At 41.8% G+C, this 24886-nt stretch overlaps 1 protein-coding gene across 2 annotated transcripts in view; it reads left to right on the forward strand.

Annotated features, from left to right (window-relative positions):
• Window positions 1-24886, forward strand: part of LOC138761507 (breakpoint cluster region protein) — a 294540-nt gene that overhangs the window by 102334 nt on the left and 167320 nt on the right. For both annotated transcript variants that reach the window (XR_011356352.1, XM_069933745.1), the window contains exons 5-8: window positions 12536-12643; window positions 16022-16082; window positions 18546-18598; window positions 22696-22836. Coding sequence is in view for 1 of the 2 variants with exons in the window: in XM_069933745.1 (XP_069789846.1) it covers window positions 12536-12643; window positions 16022-16082; window positions 18546-18598; window positions 22696-22836 (363 nt within the window). In the remaining variant the exon portion in view is untranslated. The remainder of the gene's footprint in view (window positions 1-12535; window positions 12644-16021; window positions 16083-18545; window positions 18599-22695; window positions 22837-24886) is intronic.

The raw sequence follows: 24886 nt of genomic DNA on the forward strand, positions 1-24886 counted from the left end.
GCGTTCTTCAACCCAAAAAGTCTGAATGGAGTAATAATTGCTATTTTGGGAATGCCATCCTCATGTACTGGGATTTGATGGTATCCCTTGACAAGATCGACTTTGGAAAGAAACACGGCAATTGTGTAGATGGGCAGTGAAATTTTGTATATGTAAAATGGGGTATCTGTCAGGTGTAGTTATATTATTGAGCCTGTGGTAATTGCCGCAGGGTCTCCATCCACTGGTGTTCTTGGGTACCATGTGTGATGGTGATGCCCAAGGACTGTTGGAATGCCAAATGATACCCAATTCCTCCAATGCAGTAAATTCTGCCTTCACCTGATGTAGCTTATCTGGTGGAAGATGGTGAGCCCTGGCGTAAATCGGTGGGCCTGAGGTGTTGATGTAATGGGACACACCATGGGCTGTTGTGGAGGAATTGAAATTAAGAGAGAGCACACCAAGAAATTCATTGAGCAGTGCAGCATAAGTGTCTTTGCACAGGGTGTGCACCTTGAGCTGGGAAACTAGTTCTTTGCTGCTTATCAACGGGTATGTTTGGAAAGCGGTGGCATTGACTAACTTCCTCCACTTAACGTCGACTAGCAGGCCATTGGATCGTAAGAAATTTGCACCCAAAATAGGCTGCGTGACGGAAGCCGAAATACAATCCCAATGGAATGTCACCTCCCCTATCTTAATCATGACATGTCGGTGCCAAAGCTGGGAATAGAAGTCCTGTTGGTGTCTTGAAGAGCAAAGTCCAGTTGCTTATATGTTCTCTCAAAGTATGTTGGTGGGAGCAAGCTGAGCTCAGCTCTTGTGACTACAAGAAACGTCCATTTACAAGTGTCATTTTGAAGATAGAGGAGGCCAGTACTTGTGCCAGCTGCTGAGGCCACGACTGACAGCTGGCTCTGTCGATTCCCCACATCTTTTTGTGGTAGCGACACAGGAAATGCATCTACAGGCATTTTTCCCCTCACTGGCGATGGTAAAAACACCATTCTTGGCGCCTGTTGGTACGTTCCTCCTTTTTTGTTTGAACGTCAGTCATGGGTGGCACATAGGGCACAGGAGATGTATCTGCTTAGAATATGGGCTGTATGTGGGCAGACTCTTGCATTGGCATATGGTAGAGTCTGTCACCCTCCCAGGCCTTGTCGTGGTGACTGTGGAAATCCATGTTTGCTATTGGTATGGTGACGTGACCTGGGAGCTTTGACAGGAATAATGTCTCATAAAGTAAGCAATGAGAATGACCGTCTGCTAACGCGAGCATCTCATTTATCAGAACGGACGGATTCCTGTCACCTTGCCCCTCCATATTCAAAAGCCGCATGCCACACTCGTGCCTGGTTAATTCCAGTGTGTCCAGGAGGAACTGCCGAAACCTAGTGTATTGATTCTCTGCTGAGGGGTGGGGGGGGGGGGGGGGTGTGCTATAAATTCACTCACTTTAGCTGCTGTAGCGGCATCCAACGCTCCAACAACTTTGCAAAACTTTGTATCCTTAGCTATTATGCCACGAAGACCAAACTGGGTTTCAGCCTGATTAAGCCATACCCGAGGTTGGTGAGTCCAGAAAGGTGGCAAATGAAATCCCACCGCATTAACTGCAGCTATGGGAGCAACTGCTGTTGTTGTTGTGTAGGTTCAAGCTTAGGCTGAATCTTGCATTCGGGGTCACCATTTGTAGCGACTACTCCAGTAGAGCAGATTTAGACTGCAAAGACTGTTTATTCGTCTTTGCTTCCTCCTTTTGTATCCCTCCCAGTCTGGGCTCCACGAGACTGGGAGTGACATCACCATGTACTTGCCATGGGGCTGGCATGTTTAAAGTAAACACGATGGGAGCCCCGCGCCCTCTAGAAAGAGACACAACAGTCCAGTGTGCTGCTACTCAGCTCGCAGCGCTTTTTGCACACAGTTTCTTGTCCAGGTGAGTGAGCAATGATCCGACCCACGGCTCTACGCATCCGGTCGGGGAGTCGGCCTGGCGACGGTTCGCAATACCGCACTATGCGGCCTGCTACACTCTGTTCTGAGTGCCAGATGTGGGAACCATGGGTGACTTCCATCCTCCCCAATGACCAAGTGCTCCAAGATGTAGTTCTTTGAAGACCGAGTTGGGGAACTGGAACTGCAGCTTGATGACCTGCGGTTTGTTCGAGAGAGTGTGGTGGTTGATAGGACCTTCACCCTCCCCAGTGGTCACACCTTCACTGGATGCAGGTCCTTAACGACCAAATTTGGGAGATGGAGTTGCAGCTTGATGACCTGCGGCTCGTTAGTGAGAGTGAAGAGGTCATTGATAGGACGTACGGGGAGGTAGTTACCCCTAGACTAGAGATGTTGGGTAAATGGGCAACTTTCAGGGGAGGGAAGGAAAACACCAGGATAGTAGAGAACACCCCTGCGGCTATTCCTCTGAGCAACAGGTATATTGTATTGGATGCTGTTGGGGGGATGGCCACAGTGACCAGGTCACTGGCACTGTGCCTGGCACCATAGTGCAGAAGGGAAGACAGAGGAATGCTGTGGTCATAGGGGACTCCATTGTCAGGGGTACAGACAAGGGATTCTGCGAATCTGATAGATATACCCACATGGTGTGTTGCCTCCCAGGTGCCAGGGTCTGAGATATCTCAAATCAGGTCCAGAGTATTCTGAGAGGAGAGGGTGAGCAGCCTGATGTCTTGGTACATATGGGTAACATGAGATGGTGCTGAAGAGGGATTACAGTGATTTAGGTTGGAAGCTAGGAGACAGGGTCTCCAGGGTAGAGATCTTGGGATTGTCACCTGTGCTGTGTGCAAGTGGGGGCAAAATGGAAGGATCAGACGGATGAATGTGTGGTTGAGGGGCTGGTGTAGAAGGCAGGGGTTCCGATTCTTAGACCATTGGGATCTCATCTGGGGGGCTAATGACCTCTACATGAAGGACAGGTTACACTTGAACCCAAAAGGGGCCAATATCCTGACTGGCAGGTTTAATAGAGCTGTTGGGTATGGTTTAAACAAATTTGGCAGGGGGATGGGAACCTGAGTAATAGGCCAATGGATGGGAAAGAGAAAATAGGAAAAGTTTGGATAGGCAGATCAATAAAAGGGCAGAAGCAGCAGAAAGGGATCGGAGAGTGTGGCCAAGTGTGTCAGGTAACAAGTTGAAGGGTGTGGGGAGTAACAGATTAAGGTATTATACATGAAAACGCATGGAGTAGAAAGGACAGACAGCTGGGTAGAGGGGGTGGGGTGGCTCTGTTGGTGAGGAATGATTTTCAGTCCCTTGAAAGGAGCGACATAAAAGCAGGTGGAGAAGAGTTGAGGAATCGTAAGAGCAAGAGGACCATAATGGGAGTCATATGCAGGCCTCCAAACAGTAGCTCGGATATAGGAGGCAGAATAAATCAGGAGTTAAGATTGGCATGTCAGAATGGTAATGATACAGTTTTATGGGAGATTTCAACATCCAGGTAGACTGGGAAAATCTAGCTGGTGCGTGACTGCAAGAAAGTGAGTTTATAGAATGACTCTGGGATACATTCTGAGAGCAGCTCGTGATGGACCCCACAAAGGGGAAGACAATTCTGGATTTGGTGTTGTGTAACGATGTGGATTTGATAAGGGACCTTGAAGTAGGGAAGCCATTGGGTAATAGTGGCCATAATATGGTAAGTTTTAATTTGCAATTTGAATGGGAGAAGGAAAGAAAGTCGGAAGTATCAGTATTACAGTTGAATAAATGGGATTATGCAGCCAGGAGAGAGGAGCTCGCCAAAATACAATGAAGGATACCCTGGCTGGGAGAACAGTAGAACAAAAATGGCAGGGATTTCTGGGTATTTTTCAGAATGTACAGGACCAGTTCATTCCAAAGAGGAAGAAAGACTTTAAGGCGAGCAAAGGGCAACCGAGGCTGACAAAGGAAGTCAAGAACAGTATCAAGACCAGGGAAAGGAAGTAAAATGTAGCAAAGAGGGGTGGGAAGCTAGAGGATTGGGAAACTTTCAAAAAGCAACAGAAGATATCTAAGAAAGCTATACAGGAGGAAAAAGTGAGATATGAGGGTAAAATAGCCAATAATATAAAAGGGGATAGTAAAAGCTTTTTTAGGTATGTAAAGAGGAAAAAATTCGTTAGGACCAAAATTGGGCGAAACAGAAACGGGTGAAATTATTACGGGAAGCAAGGAAATGGCGGACGAGTTTAGCAGATACTTTGTCTTCACCAGGGAAGATACAGGTAAAGGTCGGATAGGGAGTATCGAAGGAATTGATAGAATTTCCAATGGTAATTGAGGAATTGATGGAAATTCAGATTCGGAAGCATGTCGCCTTGAGTAAATTGAATGGACTGAAGGCTGTTAAGTCCCCGGGGCCTGATGGACTGCATCCCAGGGTGCTTAGGGAGGTTACTCTTGAAATTGTGGATGTATTGGTTGACATTTTCCAATGTTCTATAGATTCAGGAGAGGTGCCTGTGGATTGGAGAGTGGCTAATGTGCCGCTTTTTAATGAGGGAGGGAGGGAGAAAACTGGCAATTACAGATCGGTTAGTCTGACGTCAGTAGTGAGGAAGATATTAGAATCTATTATAACAGAACACTTGATTAAAGTCAGCATGGATTTCTGAAGGGAAAATCATGCTTGACTAATCTGAAATTTTTCAAGGATGTGACGAGGAGGGTGGACATGGGAGAGCCAGTGGATGTTGTGGCTTTTGATAAGGTCCCGCATAGGAGATTAATGGACAAAATCAGAGAGCATGGTATTGGGGGTAGGGTGCTGACATGGATAGAAAATTGTTTGATATACAGGAATCATAGAGTTGGGATTAACGGGTCACTTTCAGGATGGCAGGCTGTGACAAGAGAGGTCCCACAGGTCTTGGTGCTGGGTCCTCAGTTGTTTATCATATATGTTAATGATTTAGATAAGGGATTATAAATACATAGCAAATTTGCAAATGACACGAAACTGAGTGGCTGTTTGAGGTGTGAGGAGGATGTCAGAAAAACGCAGGAGGACTTGGACAGATTAGGTGAGTTGGCGGATGTATGGAAGATGCAGTTTCATGTGGATAAATGTGAGGCTATCCACTTTGGAGGCAGGAACAGGAAGGCAGATTATTATTTAAATGGAGTCAAGTTGAGGAGTGGGGAAAATGGAACGTGATCTAGGTATACTTGTACATCAGTTACTAAAAGCTAGCATGCAGGTTCAACAAGTTGTGAAAAAGGCAAATGGCAGGACCCTGGTGAAACCACACCTGGAGTATAGTGTCCAGTCCTGGTCTCCTAATTTGAGGAAGGACATTCTCATGTAGATTCACAAGTTTAGTTCCAGGGATGGCAGGATTGACGTACACAGAAAGGTTGGATAAACTGGGGTTGTATACATTGGAATTTAGAAGGATGAGGGGAGATATGATTGAGGTATATAAGATTATTAAGGGATTGGACATGATAGAAACTGATTACATGTTCCCGGTGTTGGGGGGAGATGAGGACTAGAGGCCATAGTTTAAGAATACAGGGAAGACCCTTTAGGACAGAGATGAGAATTTTTTTTTTTACCCAGAGAGTTGTTGGTCTGTGGAATGCTTTGCCGCAGAGAGTGGTACAGGTGGGTTCTGTGGATAAGTTCAAGAGGGAGTTAGATAAGGTTCTTGTGGACAGGAGAATTAAGGGTTATGGGGAGAAGGCTGGGAAAGGGTACTGATGTGGAAGATCAGCTGTGATCTAAATGAATGTTGGTGCTGGCTCGATGGGCTGAATGGCCTACTCCAGCACCTATTGTCTATTGAATCTTTTTTCCAAGTTAAATGATCCAAGAATTAAAGGAGATAGGTTTAAGGTGAGAGGGGAGGGGCTTGAGGAGCAACTTTTTCAGTGGTCCAATTCTGGAATGAGCTGCTGGAGTTAACTATTGACGTGGGTACAAAGGCATTTGGATAGATATGTGGAGCGAAAGGGTTTAGAAGGATATGGACCAAACACAGACAAATGGACTAACTCAGAATTCCAGCTTGATCAGCATGGACGAATTGGGCTGAAGGGCCTGTTTCAGGCTGTGAGGCACTTGCTGATCTTGGAGACCATTACTTACGCAATGTTGGAGGATACCTCAGAAGGTTGTACAGATGAGATAATGCTGCTACCAAGATCAATAAAGTTGGCAATTGATTTCCTATGATTATACATCTGACCTCCCAACAGTCAGAGGGAGATAGAGGAGTAGATACATTGGCAAATCACAGAGAGGTGCAAAAGGTTGTGGTAGGAGAGGATTTCAACTTCCCCGCTTTGTACTGAGAATACATCATTGTGAAAGTGGTGGATTATTCTAAACTGATTCGAGGAAAGCTTCCTGTGCCACTGCAGAGATAGTCCTATTGCAGCTGGACCAAATGTTTGGGAATAAATTTGCACAAGTAGGTGAGGTGTTCGTTGGCAAGCTCTTTGGTGATGGTCAGCATAACTCAAAATTTAAAAATAGATGTGGCAAGGGGTAATGATAGTCTGAAAATTAAATGCCCAAATTAGGGGAAGGTTGATTTCAGTATCATTAGACAACATCTAGCATGTGGGCTGGGACCATCTCCGAGCAGGCAAATCCATTTTCAGGATGTGGTAGCCTTTTAAAGATGAAGTAGTGAGTGTTCAAGGCTGATATGGAGGAATATAGACCATGTCCAGGCAGCTGGGATGAGTTTAAATCGCCATCATGATTAGCTCAAACTTCTTGATCCATGATGATGAAGGATAAGAACAACAGGTCAAGAATTTCCTAGATTTCAAGGGATAACAAGGATTTGACAAAGAATAAAAGGAAGAAAATGCTGGGTGTAGAGTAGTGAAGATAAGAGGGACCCCCTCAAGTGCTCCGAGAGTATATGGGTGTACTTAAAAAAGAAATTAGAAGAGTTTTTAAAAAAAGCTATAAAATATCGCAGGCAGGCAAGGGTAAGGAAAATCCAATGGCATTTTATGACTTTTGGAGAGAAAAAAATGACTCGTAGGGGCTTAAGGGGGTAATCTATGTGTGGAGCCAGAGGACGTGGTCAAGGTCTTAATACTTCTTTATGAGAAGGATATTGGCATCTATGTTTGGGGTGGTGAAGGCGAAGGTGCAGATTGTTGGATCCATGGCAGAGATTTAAATCTTCAATAACCACAGACAGTTTGGAAGACAGAAAACAAGCAGATCAGCAGGGATAAGGCCTGTTAGTCAACTATTACGTTTTGTTCCTGTCTAATGTGAATGTTTGGGTTATCATTGGAAAAATTCTGAAGGACAGGAATAATCTACGCTTGGAAAAGCAGGGATAGATCAAGGAGCATCAGCGTGGATTTGTTGGCAGAGGATTCATATGTTTAATTTAATTGGGTTTTTGGAAGAATTGATTAAAAGTTGGATGAGAAGAGTGCAGTGGATGTGATTCACACAATTCAAGGGAAATGGTGGTGCTGCCGGGGCTGCTGTAATGGCAGTGCTGCGGCTGGTGTGGACCTGAGAGTAGGGAGCGGAGACACAGTGCTCCTGCAGGTTCCAACTTCCCATTCCGACTGCCGTTGGCTTCGTACAGACTTTGAATGGCCCGTTAAAGGAGCCGACGGTAGTTTTATTTAAAACCCTTTGACTGCGGGGTCTGCGACCAAGATGGCGGCGCTTATGATTGGCAGCAGCCATGAGGGATTGCAAACTATCCACTTGTGTTGCCACTTTCAGGGGGCAATAGATTTGAACTCCAAGATCCCTTTGTAAATTTATGATCTCTGACCTGTGTCAAAGATCAGAGGGCAGACGTTTTAAATGAGGAGTGAGGTTTAGAGGGGATCTTAGAATGAAAAACCACCAAGCATAGAAACAGACTCCTTGGCCCATGAAGTCCAAACTAAATTAAAACTACTGCTTGCTGCTGATCCATATCCCTCCATATTGATGTGTCTATCTCAAAGCCTCTTGAATATTAGTGCCATATCTTCCTCCACCACTCCTTCTGACAGCCCATAACAAGCACCTGCCACATTCTGTGCAAAAGATTTCTCCGCACATCTTCCTCAAACCTGCCCGCCATTCACTTCCCCCCCCCCCCCCCCCAAACTTAAACAACACTTTTATCCTTGAGAAAAGATTCTGATTGTCCACTCTAGTGATTTGATAAACTTTTATCAGGTCTCCCCTTAGCCTCCAGAAAAAAACAACTCAATTTTATCCAACCTCTAACTCGTTTCCTCTAATCCAGGCAACATCTTGGTAAATTTCTCTGTACCCTTTCCATCCTTTCAATGATGAGGTGACCAGAATTGCAATATTTCAAGTGTGGCCTAAAAAGTTTGACTGCAACATCACCTTTTTTTTTGTACTCAGTGCCCTGCTCAATGAGTCAGAGCCTTCTTTACCTCCCTCTGAAGGATCTGTGGAATTGGAATCCCAGATCCATCTGCACATTGGTACTTTTAGGATACCTGTCATTAACAAGATTAGGTTTATTCTCATCCAATTACACAAGTACAACCCGATGAAACAGCGTTCACCGATCCTCAGTGCAAAACATGCTTGCACAGAACCAGACATAATTCAAATTCAGACCAACAATACAGATGCAGGACAAATATCAACACATAAAAATAAATAAATATTATTTAGTGAATATTAGAGCCTCAGGTGTGAGCAGTTCCTTTGGTTGTTTCCCTAGATGTACGTACCTCTACATTTTTTTAAAATTTAGACTTGCAGCATGGTAACAAACCATTTTGGCCCATAAGTCCTTGCCACCCAATTAACCCCTGGCACATTTTGAATGGTGGGAAGAAACCGGAGTCCCCAGAGAAAACCTACGCAGACACAGGGAGCACATACAAACTCCTTACAGACAGCTCAGGAATCGAACCCCAGTCTGGCCTCAATTGCTGGCACTGTTAAGGTGTTGTGCCATCACACTGCACACTAGTTTGGATTAAATTCCAGCTGCTATATATTCTGCTGCATTATTTGATAGCCCTCTACACTGTCCATGGCTCCACCAATCTTAGTATCATCTGCAAACTTGACCATCTCCCAAATTTTCATCCATCACACACATACACACACCACACACACAAGAATAACACCTGTACCCTTGGTCTTCTATGGTCTAGCCAATTCTGTATGCAAACAATCAACTCCTTACAAATTCTTGCATAATCGCATTTGATGAAAATACATTCTGCTCAATTATAAAGCATGCAAACTGCCATTCCCAGCATGTGAATTTTTCTGGGCTGAAGCCTGTTTCTTCCCTCCACTGTCCAGGAAGAGGGAAGTGAAAAGGTCATTTGGACTTTGAGTAGATTTCCAAACTCTAAGGAAAGCTCCCAAAATCTAAAAACATGGAAACTTCTAAAATATCAAAATCCAAAGGGACTAACCAAATTCCAAACTTCCTATGTGCAAATTCGGGATCCCTAGAATTTTGGGAGGATTTTACTCCTAGAGAGAGGTGAAAATTTGAAAGTTACTACCTAGGATTTGCCAAAGCATTGTAGGTTACCGACCAAGTGCATTGGTATAGACAGGATTCTGATAGTGGTCTGAGGGGCTTTATCTGTGCTATTTGACTCCATTATTGAAACAACTTTAGAGCACCACATTTAACATTTTCAGCTCTTCAACACTGTTAATCTAAACTTGTTACACACGCAAAGCAATTTCATCGTAAATAAATAATCTCAGAAGTAAACAACTATTTTGGATGCAGAAAAACAAGTTGTCTGGGATGTTCCTTGATCTCTACTCCTTGTATTTTAATTTTTAGGATTTTAATATTCACTTAGAACCAGGGAGGATGATTCCAGCCTTCTGGGTCTTCCTCAAAGACATAAAAATGCTGACTAAATTGACTTTCTGGTCAAAGTAGTGAAAATCAAAATGATTCGAGCTGGACTGAATTTTTAAATTACCTGTAATTGGCAAATAGCGCCTTTGGAAGACTACACAAAATAGTCTGGAAAAACAACCACCTGAAGAAACACACAAAGATCAGCGTGTACAGAGTCGTTGTCATACCCACACTCCTGTTCGGCTCCGAATCATGGGTCCTCTACCGGCATCACTTACGGCTCCTAGAACGCTTCCATCAGCGCTGTCTCCACTCCATCCTCAACATTCATTGGAATGACTTCATCTCTAACATCGAAGTACTCGAGCTGGCAGAGTCCGCAAGCATCGAATCCATGCTGCTGAAGACCCAACTGCGCTGGGTGGGTCACGTCTCCAGAATGGAAGACCATCGCCTTCCCAAGATCGTGTTCTATGGCAAGCTCTCCACTGGCCACCGAGACAGAGGTGCACCAAAGAAGAGGTACAAGGACTGCTTAAAGAAATCTCTTGGTGCCTGCCACATTGACCACCGCCAGTGGGCTGATATCGCCTCAAACCGTGCATCTTGGCGCCTCACAGTTCGGCGGGCTTCCACCTCCTTTGAAGAAGACCGCAGAGCCCACCTCATTGACAAAAGACAAAGGAAGAAAAACCCAACAGCCAACCCCAACCAACCAATTTTCCCTTGCAACTGCTGCAACCGTGCCTGCCTGTCCCGCGTCGGACTTGTCAGTCATCATACCCCTCCATAAATCTTCGTCCGTGAAGCCAAGCCAAAGAAAAGAATTGGCAGCCACCTGCTTTCTTTAAGTGATTGTCAGAGTAATGAAAGATTTTATCACTTCGTGCATCAGAGCCGATCCTCTTTAACACCACCAGGTTTGCAGATGGAGTTTCATACCTGGCATTGAAAAGGAAAATGTTTTTAAATATTTAATTTCCACCATTGTTTGAATCTGATCAAACAATTTAAAGTCTCATGGGATTTGTTGCATTCTCATTGAGTAAATCCTTATTTTCACCATGAAATAATTGATACTGTAATGTGGAATATTAAACCATTGTTTCTCTCCAGACTGGTAACTGCTTGGATTTACATCACATACAGAGAATATAAAAATATCTATATTAGCAGAGGCTTAATCAAAAGAAAAACATGTGACCAAGATTTATATTTGCAGCGACTGTTCCAAGCACACCGGGTTCTGCCACATCAAATACCATGTCTCATGAGGAAAGGTTGAGCAAGCTAAGGCTTTTCTTTTTGGAATGACGGAGGACAAGAGGTGCCTAAGATTATAAGAGGCATATATAGGGTGGACAGCCAGCACCTTTTTCCCAGGGTGGCAATGGCCAATACCAGAAGACATCTGTTTAAGATGAGTGGAGGAAAGTTTAGGGAGATGTCACACTGCAAGTGGTAGGTGCCTGCAACTCATTGCTGTGGGCGACAGTGGAAGCTGGTACAAAAGGGACAATGAATAAAACTCTAAAGCACATAGAGCAAAAATAAAATGGAGGGATATGGACAATAATGGAGAGGTTAGGAGGGTGGAGTAGGCTGAAGGGCCTGTACTGTAACGTTCCATGATCTATACCACTATTTTCTCTTGTGAAGAAATTGACGTTTATATTTTCCATTTCCTCTGCCTTCACTTTACTTGCATTTCCATTGTTATAGTTTATTCCTGTTGCTGATCAAAATGTAGTTTTCATCGTCACAACTAAAACAGACTTTTAGTTTATATGTTCAGGTTTTTAGTATGGAGCATGTGGGATGTTTCATATAATCCAGAAAATTGGAAAATAATTAAAATTGTAGTAAAACATATTATCTGAGTATGCTGATTCAGTTATTAATACCCTAACCACACACCTTAGATAGCTTCACAGAACTGTCTATCCTACCTTTCAGAGTTCCTTGTTTAGAATTATTTTCAACAAATGAGATGCTTTATTTCAAGTGATGTGGCAGGATCTGTTAACATTAACTTGTTGAATGAGAAGTTTTGGTTCTTACCATCTTGGGAGATCATTCAGTTCAATGCTAATCAGTTTTGCTATTCACTGCTTTGACCGGAAGATCAATACCAGAGATTTGGTCAGCATTTGTTGCCTTTGAGGAGGCCCCAGAAGCTGGCATTATCCTCCCTACTTCAGCAAACTCTAGCAATTCATACAGTAGTGCGGTGTTAGTTGGATAAAAAATTAAATTCAGCTGATTAACTTAGATGGAGAGATATAATCGCAATTTTCGTTTTGTGAGACCTCCCTCATAGAATCTTTGAAAATAGGAGCAGGAAAAAAAACCATTAAGCCCAACAAACCTGCGCCTCCATTCAGTACAATCATGGCCAATCACATGACTTTAGTACCCTATTCCTGCTTTCCTTCCTTGATCCCTTTAGCTACGAGGTTCACGTGTCCTCAGACAAAGTTTAATTCCTTAAACAGCACTAAAACAGATTAAAAGGACATTCATTCACATTTTCTGACTGTGGGATTGTGTCCAGTATACTTTAGCCACCACATTTCCCCTTGTAGCACAAATTATATTTCAAAATCAATTCATTGATTGTGAAATGGTTTTGGATGTCAAGATTAAGACCACATTCTTTATTTTCTAACTGGAACATTATGAAACCGCGATCAGTTATTTTGTTAATTTATTGTGATTTTTCTCTGCAGGCCAGCCAGCTTGGAGTGTATCGAGCTTTTGTGGATAACTACGAAGTTGCAGTAGAGACAGCAGAGAAGTGTTGTCAAGCAAATACCCAGTTTTCTGAAATATCAGAGGTATCCTCTTCAATTAATTATTTGTCAAATATGCAAATATAAACTATCTTGGCATGCAAAATTAAATTGGCCCTGAGATGAGAGAGTAAAATTTTTTATCACAGAACAAGATTGTTCAGCCTTTCTTTTCACTACGTCTTTTGATACAGCCATCTATTGTTAACCTTGCAGCCTTCTCTTGATCAAATGCCCACACAACATGACTGATCTGGGGCAAAGCATTCTATTGTCCAAAGCCATTTACAGTTAATATGCCTCAACTTTTTATTTACCACCTCAGTGACAGTTATAGTTGATGCCTCTGCTCATAATTACCCAAAGTATTCTTTGATCATTTCAAAGTTATTCTTTAGCTGAAGTTTTGCAAGATAAGGAGAAAATGCGGATTTTGCCTTACTGATGATTGTCATCATCATCGCAGGGAACAGGGAAGTGAGAGGGTGTGGAATTGCCTATTTGCACTTGACTGGAGGAGTACATCTTGGGTCTTGCAATTCTCTTCCTGCTGCTGGATATCTTATTGCCTTCCCCTCGAACTTTAGACACTGTGTTCTTATGATGATGGTGCTCACACATTGGATTTAGTATGGAATTTTTAGGTTTAGATCCGACAGTGATTAATGTATGGGAATATATGTCAAGGCAGCGTAGTGTTTAATGTGAAGATGATGTGTTCCCATAGTATTTCTGTTGTACTTGGTGGGAGAGGTGGCAGGGAAGTTAGCCATTGTCAAAATAACCTTGCTTAATTGCTATGGTACATTTTAAAATTAAAGATTAATTTCCCTGAGGATTCTGGAAAAAAAAATTGATTTTTAATTTTTCTTGAACTCTTCAATTCCAGCTATTAAAAAAATACAAGGTTGGCAAAAAGCTCTTCGACAACTAAGAATCTTCCAATTGGAAGTCTGTTTGCATTGTAACTGATGTGGTATGGTGGTATGGTAATGTGACAAGATAGACAGATGGCACCACAAATTGCAGGAAGATAATATAGGTTACCAACTCTTGTTAGAACATAACTGCTACACTAACTGTGCCAGCCTCAGGTATGAGTAGGAAGATGTTTAATGATGGACAGTTCTCTTCAACTCTCTAAGTGAAGGTGTGGGATTGCCATTTGAATGAAGTAGGTTCCACAAATTTCAAGCAAAACCTTCCCCTCCCAGAGAAGATGCTTCCCTCTTCAATTCTGCCTTTTGATGCATATATTAAGTCAGATAAAACTCAAACCAAATGAATTGCAAAAAAATTACGATGGAAAAGGCTATTTGCTGCATCACATCCAGACTGGTTGATAGAGCAGACCAGTAGGTCTGTAGGTCCTAGAAGGTCTCAAGTTTCAAATCCACATCTAGCTGCTGATTACGTGGTGAGAATCACTCCAACAGCCTCTCAGACAGGGAGTTCCCAAACCCCTGACATCTCAGACAGGGAGTTCTCCATCCCCTGACCTCTCAGAGAGTGAGTTTCGACAAAAAATTCTAAAGCTGTGGGGTCAGAACTGCACACACTATTCCACATGTGGTCTCACCAATGCCTTGGGCAGTTGTAACATAATGACCCAACTCTCACTTTCAACGCCTTGACCAATGAAGGCAAGCAGGCCAAAAGCCTTCTTCACCACCCTGTCTATGTCAGCCCTGCTCTGGTTGATGTACTTTATAGTGAGGTTTCACTTTGTTCTACACCATAGTACTGCCACAAAAGTAAATTTTGTGACATGTTCATGACAATAAACCTGATTCTGACTTTAAAGATCTGAAGGCAAGAGAAAAAAAAACAAATTGGAAAAGGAAGGTATGGTGATATTTTTGAAGAGTTTGAAGGTTGAAGAAGCCTAATAGCCTAAATATGCATGAGATTGTCTGATCTTGGAAGTTAAGCAGGCTCAGGACTGGTCAGTACCTGAATGGGAGACCAGGTGCTGTAGGTTTCTGTGAGGGGTGCTGGACAAAGTGGGAACTTCCTACTGCCTTACAGTAGACAAAAGTTAAAGAATGTCATGTATGTTACAGTCTAAATGTAGTATTATGTTCCAATAATGGAACCTTTACCTTAACCTTAGAAAATTCAGAGTGGGAGTGGACTGGAGAACTAATGTGCCAGATAATGAAGAGATTAAATGCAGTGTATTTAAACACATATCATGGTTTTTATTAGTAGAAACTCAGTAGGTCAGTAATGACACAGATTTACCTCAAGTACTGGAAGCTGAAGGTCATGCTTGGAGAGAAGAAACTGAATGCAGAGTGGGTGACTGCTTAAGATTTCCCTTCAGTCCACTGGCACAACTGGTCACTTTAATTCTTTCTCTCTCTCCCACTCTGGTTTCTCTTCTTCATGCTCCCATATTGCTCTTGACAATTTCCCACAAAGTCAATTTTGCCATCCGGGAAGTTGCATTTCTGAGCACAATCCATTTCTTTTGTCTCTTTTGTTTCCACACATTAAAGGAGGTTTTATTCAACAGTTGTTGATCTGCATCCCATCACAGACATTTCTTCTGTTTTCTTTCTTTCTTTTTCAATCTTTATTACTCATAGGTGAACAATGTGTGAGGAGAATAGGAGAACATCATCAAGAAGGGGAAAAGAATCACAATATGACATCATGATGGAGCCGAATGCATTACACCACAGTTAACAAATATGTTCTCATCTCAAACTGAAATCTTAAAAAAATAGAAATTTATTGTATAAAACGCCACCTAATCTAAGAAAAAATAGAAAAATACTAGGCAGCCTATCCTGAGAATTTATTGATAAGAATTAATCGTCTGGTCTTCACCAACAAAGAGAAAATAAAGGAAATAAAATATAGTGTGGAAGGGAAAATAATTTATAAGAGATCGCCTTCTGTTTTGTCCAACCATTTTCCTTTGCAGCTTAAAAAAATGTTTCTTTTTTTCCACTTGTGATGAAGGATCCTTGACCTAAAAAACATGGAATGTTTTTCTATCTATGGATTGGCTGATTACTTCGGGTATTTTCGGCTGTTGTTTGTGTCGTTATTATTGATGGTGGTGGATTCAGTAATGTCAATTCCATAGACATCCAGGGTATGGCTGTGTTTATCCTTGCACAAGTTGGTTCTTTCAGCAATTTGTGTCATTTCCTGCAGACAGGCTGTGAGATAATAGCAAGTAGTTAGGTTACACCACTAACAATTTGAAGCTGTATTGTTGTTCCCTCTCTCTGCCATGTTCTGATTCTGTGTCCATTGTTTCAAGAGATCAACTTATAATTTAAATCTTATGTCACTTCGTCCTTGACAGCCAGTACTATAATGTTACTATTTGTAGTTGCTATACTTTCTTCTAACATCAGCTCTCTACATAAGCACTGCACATTTAATATATCTTTTTTTTTATTTTAGAATTTAAAGGTCAGGAATACAAAAGATATAAAAGATCCGAACACAAAGAACTCTCTTGAAGGTAGGGCACTCAGTATTGTCAAAGAAGAACAAGTAGTTTACCATTTTGGAAGTAATATCACCCTTGGATTTTGGCTTTTGTAGCATTTTGCAATCTATCAGAGATTATAGATGCTGGAATCTGAAGCCAAACATAAGATGCTCGAGGAACTCAATGGGTCAAGCAGCATCAGTGGGAGAAAAGTAACAGTCATCATTTCAAGCCAAAACCATTAATCAGGAACTGATAGGTTTTGGCTTGAAATGGTAAGCATTCATTTTCCCCCACTGATGCTGAGTTCCTCTTGCAGGTTGTATTTGGAATCTATCATTTCCCTTAAATCTTGTTACATGAAAGAAATTAGTGAGCCAGGATGACTTTTTATTCAACAATGTACATTCATTTTGGATCTTATATTTTGGCAAAGAAACTAAATGATGTTGTGGTGTTTGGTGTGGAAGTGTGTACCTGTGGCTACCAGGTAAGTACAGCAATAGGTCTGAGTGTCATGACACAGACATAAAGAATAGTCACTTGGCAAAGGCATGGGGAAGTTGTCTGAAATGGAATAGCAGCAGCTGAAGGTGAGAACATTTGAAAGATTAAATAGTGAAGAAAATGAAACTGCTGAGTAAAATAGAGCCATTAAGCTTCATAGAGCACAGAAGCAGGCCCTTTGGTCCAGCATATCCCTCCTATCTACTACTACCCAAAAAGATTGAAGGGTTGACAAAGGTAGGGGAGAAGACATTTTCTGCATGGATTTAAAACCTTTGATGAGGTTCTGCATGGTTGGCTGATCTGGAAGTTCAGTTCACACAAGATCCAGAGTGAGCTAGCTAATTGGATAGAAAACTGACCTTCTGTTACCAATCAGAGGGTGGTAGTGGAGGGTTGTTTCACAGGTTAGAGGAAGGTGACCAGTATTTGAATGAAAATTTAGGTGGCATAGTTAGTAAGTTTGTGGATAAGACCAACATCGGTGGTATAGTAGACAATGACAAAGGTTATCCAAGGTTACAACAGGATCTAGATCAACTGAGAATGTGGGCTGAGGAATGACAGATGGAATTCAACTGGATAAGGTGTTGGACTTGGTCAGAACAGGCCTCTATCATCTTCTGCTCTCATCACTAAGGCAATTTGTGATCCGAATTACCTGGATCCCATGGATTCTTACCCAAGGATGAGCTCCTGTTAAAAGCATCACTGAAATTCATGTAGACTACATCAAGCACACAATTCTCATTGACAGTTACTTAAGTTACTGCTTCAGAATTTTTAATCGGATGAACTGTACAGGATCTTGCGTGAATAAAGCTGTACTGACTGACTAGTTTATCTTGCCTTTCAGAAATTATTTCAATAATTCCTCTCCCATTAATGTTAAACTCATCAGCCTGTAATACTGCTCATCTTGAATAAGGGTGTCATACCCTGCAGACATCCGAGTCTCCACCTCTGCCAGTGAAATTTTAATAATCTCTGTCAGGGCCCCAGCAATCTCTCTCTTCCCCCACCTCCACCCCTCTCCCCCATGTGTCCACTAGCAGCTTTGAATATATTCCATAAGATTCTGGGTATGTATCCATAGTTAAGCACACTAGGATATCTAATACATCCTGGTTTTCAATGGTAATTTAGATATGTATAGTTTATAGCACAGATTGTGCCCTTAAACCCAACATGTCCATGCTAACTTTATTGATTTTCAGGGCTAGTCTGATTTGCCTGCATATGGTCCATATCTTTTTTAGCCCTTTCTCTATCCATATACCTGTCCAAATGCCTTTGAACATTGTAATTGTACCCTCTTCTATAGCTTCCTCAGGCAACTTGTTCCAGATATGCACCACCCTTTAAATGAAAAATTTGCCTCTGTGGTCCCTCTTAAATATCTCCCCTCTAGTTCTAGAATTAGAACTATCTTGGGAAAAGGACTGTGAGCATTCACCTTATTCCCCTCATGATTTGATAAACCTCTGTATCTGCCTCCTCCAGTCCAGGGAATAATTTTGTTCTGAAGTTGCACTGTTTTCACCCTCTGCCTCTATTTCTTTAAATACAGTGAAGTTCTTCATGATGAACACAAATGAGAGGTATTCATTAAAGATCTTAGCTACACCTTGAGGCTCCACACACATTCCCATTTTGGTCCCTAATTGGCTCTAGTCATTCTTGAGTGACATTGAGTGCTTTGGGATTTTCTTTAACCTTGCCCTCTTAATTACTTTTTATGTGCCCCTATACTTTCTGTGGGGTTTCCCTGTTTTCAGATCTGAGAAATTGTATTTGAAGAATTTTTTTTTTTCTGGACTATTGTCATATTCCACTTCTTGTGTATTTTACAAAAATTGAGGCAAACTGCAGGAGATAATTAGCAGGTCAGCTAGCATCAATGGAGGGAGAAATTGTATTAATATTTAATTCTGACATCAGAACCTTTGCTTTTACATATTTCACTTTATTTTTCTCTCTTTGCAGCTCTTCTATATAAACCTGTGGACCGAGTCACCCGGAGCACTCTTGTTCTCCATGTAAGTGCAGCAGTGCCATTCTATAAATTGCTCACAGTAGAAACTCATTTATTTATCATAGTTTTGTTGCCTTTTAAATTTAGACATAGATAAACAGGAGTATACCACTTTGTTTCACTAAACAGCTAATTCATTGCTGACTTATGACCTAAATCGTATACACTTATGGTTACATAGCAAAGTCCGACTCCAATGCAATCTAAATTTGGTGACACCACCATTGTTGTCCGAATAACAGGAAATGATGAGTCAGAATATTGGATGGAGATCAAGAATCTGGTTTGGTGGTGCCAGAACAACAATCTTGCAAGACCACAGAACTTATTATGGACTTTTGGAAGGGGCGGCCGAAGGACCACGCATCTGCCTTTGTTGATGGGTTAGCAGTGGAAAGGGTTAGTTCCTTCACATATTGGAGGACCTCTCTTCAAGCCAGCCAATCGAAGCAACACCAATTTAGTTGGAGTTCGAGGAGATTTAGCACATTGTTGAACTATATGTATGATAAGAAAGTATAATTTCTTCCAGGCAAGTAGGGCTTGAACAATGACTGGTTGCACTTAAACTGGAGGGGCCACAGTAACTTCACAGGAGTTGCTGGTGCTGTTCATGAGGGTTTAAATTGGCAGGGGAGTGGAAGCCAGATCAATTGTTGAGCAAGTGGAGGGATTGAGGGGATGGTGGTGGTTATATCAAGTAATTCTAAGCAGGAGATGATAGAGAATTAGCTAAGTGCATCCAAGAGGGTTTTTTGAAACAGTGAGGTGTCATACAAGACTTTGCAAATGAGCCTGGTCAGGTGATCAGAGATTTGGAGTTTGGGTTGGAGAGTATTTTTGGAACAGTGATCGTAATTCTGTAAGTTTTAGAATAATTCTGGATAAGGATATGATCAGGCCTAGGATAAAATGAAAAATTGGGGAAAGGCTAATTGCAGAGATCTTGGAATGCAAGTCCATAGCTCCTTGAAAGTAGTAATACAGGTATATAGGAGGTTAAAGAAGGTGTGTGACATATTTACTTCATCCACCAAGTCACTGAGTATAAAAGTTGGCAAATAATGTTGTAGCTGTGTAAAACTTTGGTTCGGCTGCTGTGGAAAATTGTTTCATAACAGGAAGATATGGAGAAGAGATTCACTGGAATTTTGCCTGGAGTGAAGAATATTTGATATAAGGAAATTTTGGACAAACTTGGGTTGTTTTCTTGGAACATTGGAAGCTAAGGGGAGACCTGAGGGAAGTATACAAAATTATGGAAAGGGTAGATGGGAGTCTTCTTGCCAGGATGCAAATGTCAAGCACCAGATGGTATAGCTTTAAGAGAAGAGGGGGGGGGTTTAAAAGAGATTTGTGAGGGAAGATTTTTTTTCCCACAGAAAGTGGCCAGTTCCTGGAACATGCAGCCCTGTTCAAGTGCATTGTTCTTTGCATATTTGGGTAGTTAAAGCCTCCTCGTAATACCACCCTTTTATTCTTACAGATATCTACAATTTCAATTCCCATTGCATATTTGGAAGCCTATGACACAGCCCCATCAAATTATCATTTTCTAAGTTCTACCCATACAACTTCACAAGATTATCTCCCAAAAATATCCTCTTTCCAGCATTGTTGTTATGTCTTCCCTTATCCAAAATGCATCCCCTCCAACTACCTGCCACTTTATCATGCCTGTAACATCTGCATCCTGAAACAGTGAGCTGCCAGTCTGGCCTTTATCTCAGTCTAGTTTCTGTTACGGCTACAATATTCCTGTCTCCTGAGCCAATTTATGCCCTGAGTTTGTCTGCCTTACCTGGGCTTTTGTACTGAAATAAATGCAGTTAAACCTTGGGTCTCACTTTCCCTCTCACTTAGGGAGCCTATTCTTCTTAATACACTCATTCTCTTTGAGTACAATATTAGCCCCCAATTTCTCTTCTGCCTCATCTATGGTCTGAGCTCAGACAAACTTCCCTCCTAGAATATTGGTTACACTCCAGTTCAGATGTAATTTGCCTCTCTTCTACAGCTCACCCCTTCCCCAGAAGAGTTCCCAATGATCCAAGAATCTGAATCCCTGCACCAGTTCCTCAGCCACACCTATCTTTCTAATCTCACTGGCTCTAGGAGGAATACAATGATTACAACCCTCATGGTCCTTCTTTATAGTCTCCATCCTACCTCCCTAACCTCTCTGCAGGACCTCATCCCTTTTCCCATCCAATTCATTGATACTAATGTGCACAAAACTTCTATGAGCTCATCCTCCCGTTGAGGATGTGCCCTAACCATTCAGAGACACCTTTGACTCTGGCCCTGAGAGGCAGCAAACTATCCTGACTTGATAGTAATGGTGGAGAGAAAGTGTTTTTACTTTGAATGAATTTCTTGAGAAAAGTTTATTTTTGGAGAAAAAAATTGCTGCATTAAGCTCTTTGCTGAATCCATCAGGAAGGACGAGGGCATAAGGCATTGCCAGGTAATGGAGGCACCCAGGTCAAAGACTCCCTGCACATGGATGACAACACCACCAGGGCAGAGGTGAGGGGGGATAGGACACACATTTTCTCTTCAGACGCACTATCAGTCCGCAGTCTGATCAGCATCTGTGGTCAATTTAAGTTGGCATCGGGTGCTAGGGTTAACTAGAAGTGAGAAGATATGTTCTTCAGTAACTGGTCTGACTGATCATAGTCACATCTGATGGCACTGAGGATTTTGTGCAGGGCGTGGGGGGGGGGGGTGTGGAGACATGCAATAAAAATTGGGCAGAGCAGATTTCCAAGGACCAGTAACAATTAGGTGTGTGGGAATAGTGCTCTCTCTCTCAATAACAGGGAAGAACTTGGTTATCAGGTGCAAGGAGCTCTTGGTACTGCTGTACGTGATGCATGTGTGTCCCATCCCCCCCTCACCTCTGCCCTGGTGGTGAGCAGTCTTCTAATTCATATGGAGATCAAGAATGGAAAGGATCTGATGGGTGGCCATGTCTAAGTTATTAGACAACAGGGCCAAGGGCTTAACCAAGGGTGTGTGAAAGATATGTTTGATGGAGCAGGAGCAGAGAGCAACAATACATCTGCCAGGGCAGATTTGTTTGTCAATCTTGGGTAGGAAATAGAAGAGGACAGTGCAGGGTTGGGGAACTATCAGGTTAATGGTGGTGGCAGGGAGACCCCCTGAAGTGATGAGTTGATGATGGTCTGAGAGATGATGCCCGGATGATGGTTGGTGGAGTCTTGGTCAAGAGGTAGTCATGAGGAGGTGTCCAAGAGATTCCTGTCCTTAGAGGTCATTGCTCCAGACTGCGCCTCCTTTGTCTACAGGTCTGATGGCATGATTGATGTTGGTGTATAGTGAGTGGAGAGCAGTGCTTTCAATGGGATGGGGGGAGGGGGTCCTCACATTAGGGTGGGTTTCCTCTTGTTAGGGTGGGTCATTGGGGTGAAGAATTCCAGGTGGTTAATATCCTGTCAGCAATTGGAAATGAAATGGTGAAGAGCATGAAACTTACTGGGGAGAGGTATCTAGGAAGAAGAGGAGGATTGTTGGATTCAGATGAAGAGATTATTAGTGGTTGGTTGAAATTCCTTGTCAAAGAAATAGGCACAGAAGAAGAGGTATTGGAAAAGGCATCAAGAGTTGATCTAGAGGTAGAAACTGTTCAGCAGCTGAGAGCAAAGGTCTGAAGACACTGGATCAGGGTAAAAATCAGAGGTGGGGGTGGAATTAGTGTTAGGGGGTAGGGAGGCTAAGAAGGAATGAAGGAGAAGAAGGGGTAGGTACGAAGGTGGATAGTAAATTGTGAGATGGTAGAATGCAAGTCTGGAGAGTTTACAGAGGAGGGGCAGAATGCGTGTCCCTGAGATGATTGGGCTCTACCCTCCCTGCCATGGGTCAAAATCTTTGGACCTTCTCCCTCCTGGGTCTCCTGTTTCTAAAATCAGTTTGGCACTTAATCTTGTACACCCTTTGTTGACCTACTTTACATTTACTCACTCAAAAATATTCACCCAGTAAAATTAGTTGGTGTACTTTGGATGTGAATGAAAATGTTAATATGTGAATAAATTCAATTTGTGTCGTTTGAATGATTGTCTCATGTTCCTGTAGGACTTATTAAAACACACTCCAGTCAACCATCAGGACCATCCTTTGCTGCAAGATGCTCTTCGTATTTCACAGAACTTCCTGTCCAGCATTAATGAAGAGATCACTCCCAGAAGACAATCTATGACAGTAAAGAAAGGCGAGGTGAGTTTCTCCGTGTCCCCAATAGAGAGAACATGTTTTTCTTCATTACTTTTTCAGAGGTGCCGATCTAACTTTGGTGAAAGTCTCATGTGGGCAATTTGACACAAATGTACATTAGACAAATACTTTGAATATTTTATTGTTTTATTTCAAAAATATACATTGTAAATTTTAAATGTACAATATATTAAACTTTTGACTAATATTTTCTTAAATAAATGTTGTTCACTTATTGCCTATAAAGATCAGTTTTATATATTCCTTTTTTAGGATTGCAATGTACTACATTAAAGTGCATTGTAATAATGCTTTGTGTATATATATGTATACATATATACACACACATATATACATATATGTATATGTGTATATATATATATGTGTGTGTGTGTGTATATATATGTATGTGTGTGTGTGTGTGTGTGTATCTATAAATGCACACACACACACAGATATGTAGTGTATATGTGTGTATGTACATATACAGTAAGACATCTGCTATCTGGCACCTATGGGTATTGGTAGATGCCAGATAATTGAATTTTCCTGTTGCTTGAGACTTACTCTTACAAGGCCTAACTATAGTAATACACCTGCATTAAGAATAAACAGTTAAAAGGCAAAAACACTGTACTGTGCTGACATTGAACAAACTTCACTTGTATGAATATATAAACCTTAAAGCATTTTCAGTCACATTCCTTAAAAACATTTAACCATCACTGCATCTGCAGATTCCTCCCCCTCCATGAAGCCGACAAAAGACAAACAATAACATTATAGATAATTAATCTCCCCAAAGTTTACAGATAAAGCCTCTGGGGCAACTCTTACTAAGAAGGAATAAGGAGATGCTTATTAACCAGGGATGAGTGTCACCCCAACAGTAAGTGGCATCAACCAGCTTTTCATCCTGGGCGATGCCATTTTATTCAAACACAACTTTATTCAAACAGCTGCTATGGGCAAAATCTCTATCATGATCTTCTCTGCTCAAAACCACGCTGTTTGTCCCAACTTAACCATGCCTTTCTAAATGTGTAAATCTTGATAATGAAATGACTTTTTAATTTAAAATAAAACTTGCTTTCCTATTCTTTTCCATGCTGCTACTCCCAGTCAAGAATGTTCATGTTGTTTATTATTTTATAGGTCTATAATTATCTGCGTTTGATGTTTCAGTAAATTCTCTCAGTGGTAAAAGAGTAGTTTAATCATGGGATGATTAACATTTCAGGGAGGGTGGATCACTTGATGCCAATCTCACTGATGTTTCTCTGCCAAGACAGTCAGAATCAGAATTTATCATCATAAACATCAGGAAATTTATTGTTTTGCGACAGAATTACAGGTGCAGATATTGCTATAAATTACTTTTCAAAAATAAATGAATTAATGCGAAAAATAAGAAAAAGTGGCGTAATGTCTGTGGTTCATTGTCCATTTTGAAATCTTATGTCAGAGAGGAGAAACTTATTCCACACTGCTTGGTGATCGTCTTCAGGCTCCTGTACCTCCTTCATGGGGGGGTGTTATTGAGGATAGAAGCTGCTTTCTTGTAGATGGCCTCAATATAGTTAAGACTGATGCCCATAATGATGCTGGCTGAATTCAAAATTCTCTCTAACCTTTCCCTGTCCTCTACTTTGGCATCTCCATACCGGACACTGTTCCAACTATTCAGAATGACCTCCACGAACACCTGTAAACATTTGCAAGAGTCCTTGGTGACATCCCAAATCTCCTCAAACTCCTCACGAAGTACAGTCGCTGGCGAGCCTTCTTCGTGATTGCATTGACATGGTCTGAGCTCTGATCACAGTTCTCTGCTGTTTCTTCTGGTTTTGGGCTGAGCAGTTGCGAGACCACACAGTGATGCAGGCTGAGAGGATACATTCAGGGGTGCATCTGTAGAAGTTGTTGAGGGATGCTGGTGACTACCAAATTTTCTCAGACTTCTGAGGGAGTAGAGATACTAGTGCATTTTCTTGGCTGTCAAGGTGACATAGATGGACCAAGACAGATCGTTGAAGATGTTACTTCTGGGAAC

This window comes from Narcine bancroftii, chromosome 4 (assembly GCF_036971445.1).
Source record: "Narcine bancroftii isolate sNarBan1 chromosome 4, sNarBan1.hap1, whole genome shotgun sequence".
NCBI classification, from domain to species: domain Eukaryota; kingdom Metazoa; phylum Chordata; class Chondrichthyes; order Torpediniformes; family Narcinidae; genus Narcine; species Narcine bancroftii.